At 69.7% G+C, this 436-nt stretch overlaps 1 protein-coding gene across 1 annotated transcript in view; it reads left to right on the top strand.

Moving 5' to 3' along the window:
• The window catches only part of KLF4 (Kruppel-like factor 4 (gut)), a 24344-nt gene that overhangs the window by 935 nt on the left and 22973 nt on the right, over positions 1 to 436 (top strand). The window contains exon 3 of the mRNA XM_005859825.2: positions 373 to 431. Within this exon, the coding sequence (XP_005859887.1) occupies positions 373 to 431 (59 nt within the window). The remainder of the gene's footprint in view (positions 1 to 372; positions 432 to 436) is intronic.

Here is a 436-nt window from a genome sequence, read left to right on the forward strand (position 1 = left end):
TGGCTGGGCCTGAGAGCTCGGCGCGTAGGCGTCCCCGTGGCTAGGACACACCGGGAGAGCCTCGGTGTCCCAATTTCTGGGACGGCGGGAGCGTCCCAGGGATCTGGCGGGGGAGGGACTCGGGCTGGCGAGCCGAGGCGCTTGCTCACACGCAATCGGGCAGACACAACCTAACACCCTCCGTATGGACGCACCGCCTCTCCTCGGACCCGGGTGTGGGTCGAGATTGCAGCCCTGGCACTGGAGCCCCCGGGCGCTGCCTGCCTGCTCGTTCCCCACGCCTGGGCGACGTAGGCGCGCTGGGTCTGCCAGTATGTCGGGTGGCGGCTGGAGACCACCACTGACGGTCCCTCTCCCGCCCTGTCCCCGCAGCGCTGGCGGGAGGAGCTCTCCCACATGAAGCGACTTCCTCCTCTACTTCCCGGCCGCCCGTACG

The sequence above is a fragment of the Myotis brandtii genome, unplaced genomic scaffold (genome assembly GCF_000412655.1).
Source record: "Myotis brandtii unplaced genomic scaffold, ASM41265v1 scaffold13, whole genome shotgun sequence".
In the NCBI taxonomy this organism is placed as follows: Eukaryota; Metazoa; Chordata; class Mammalia; order Chiroptera; family Vespertilionidae; genus Myotis; species Myotis brandtii.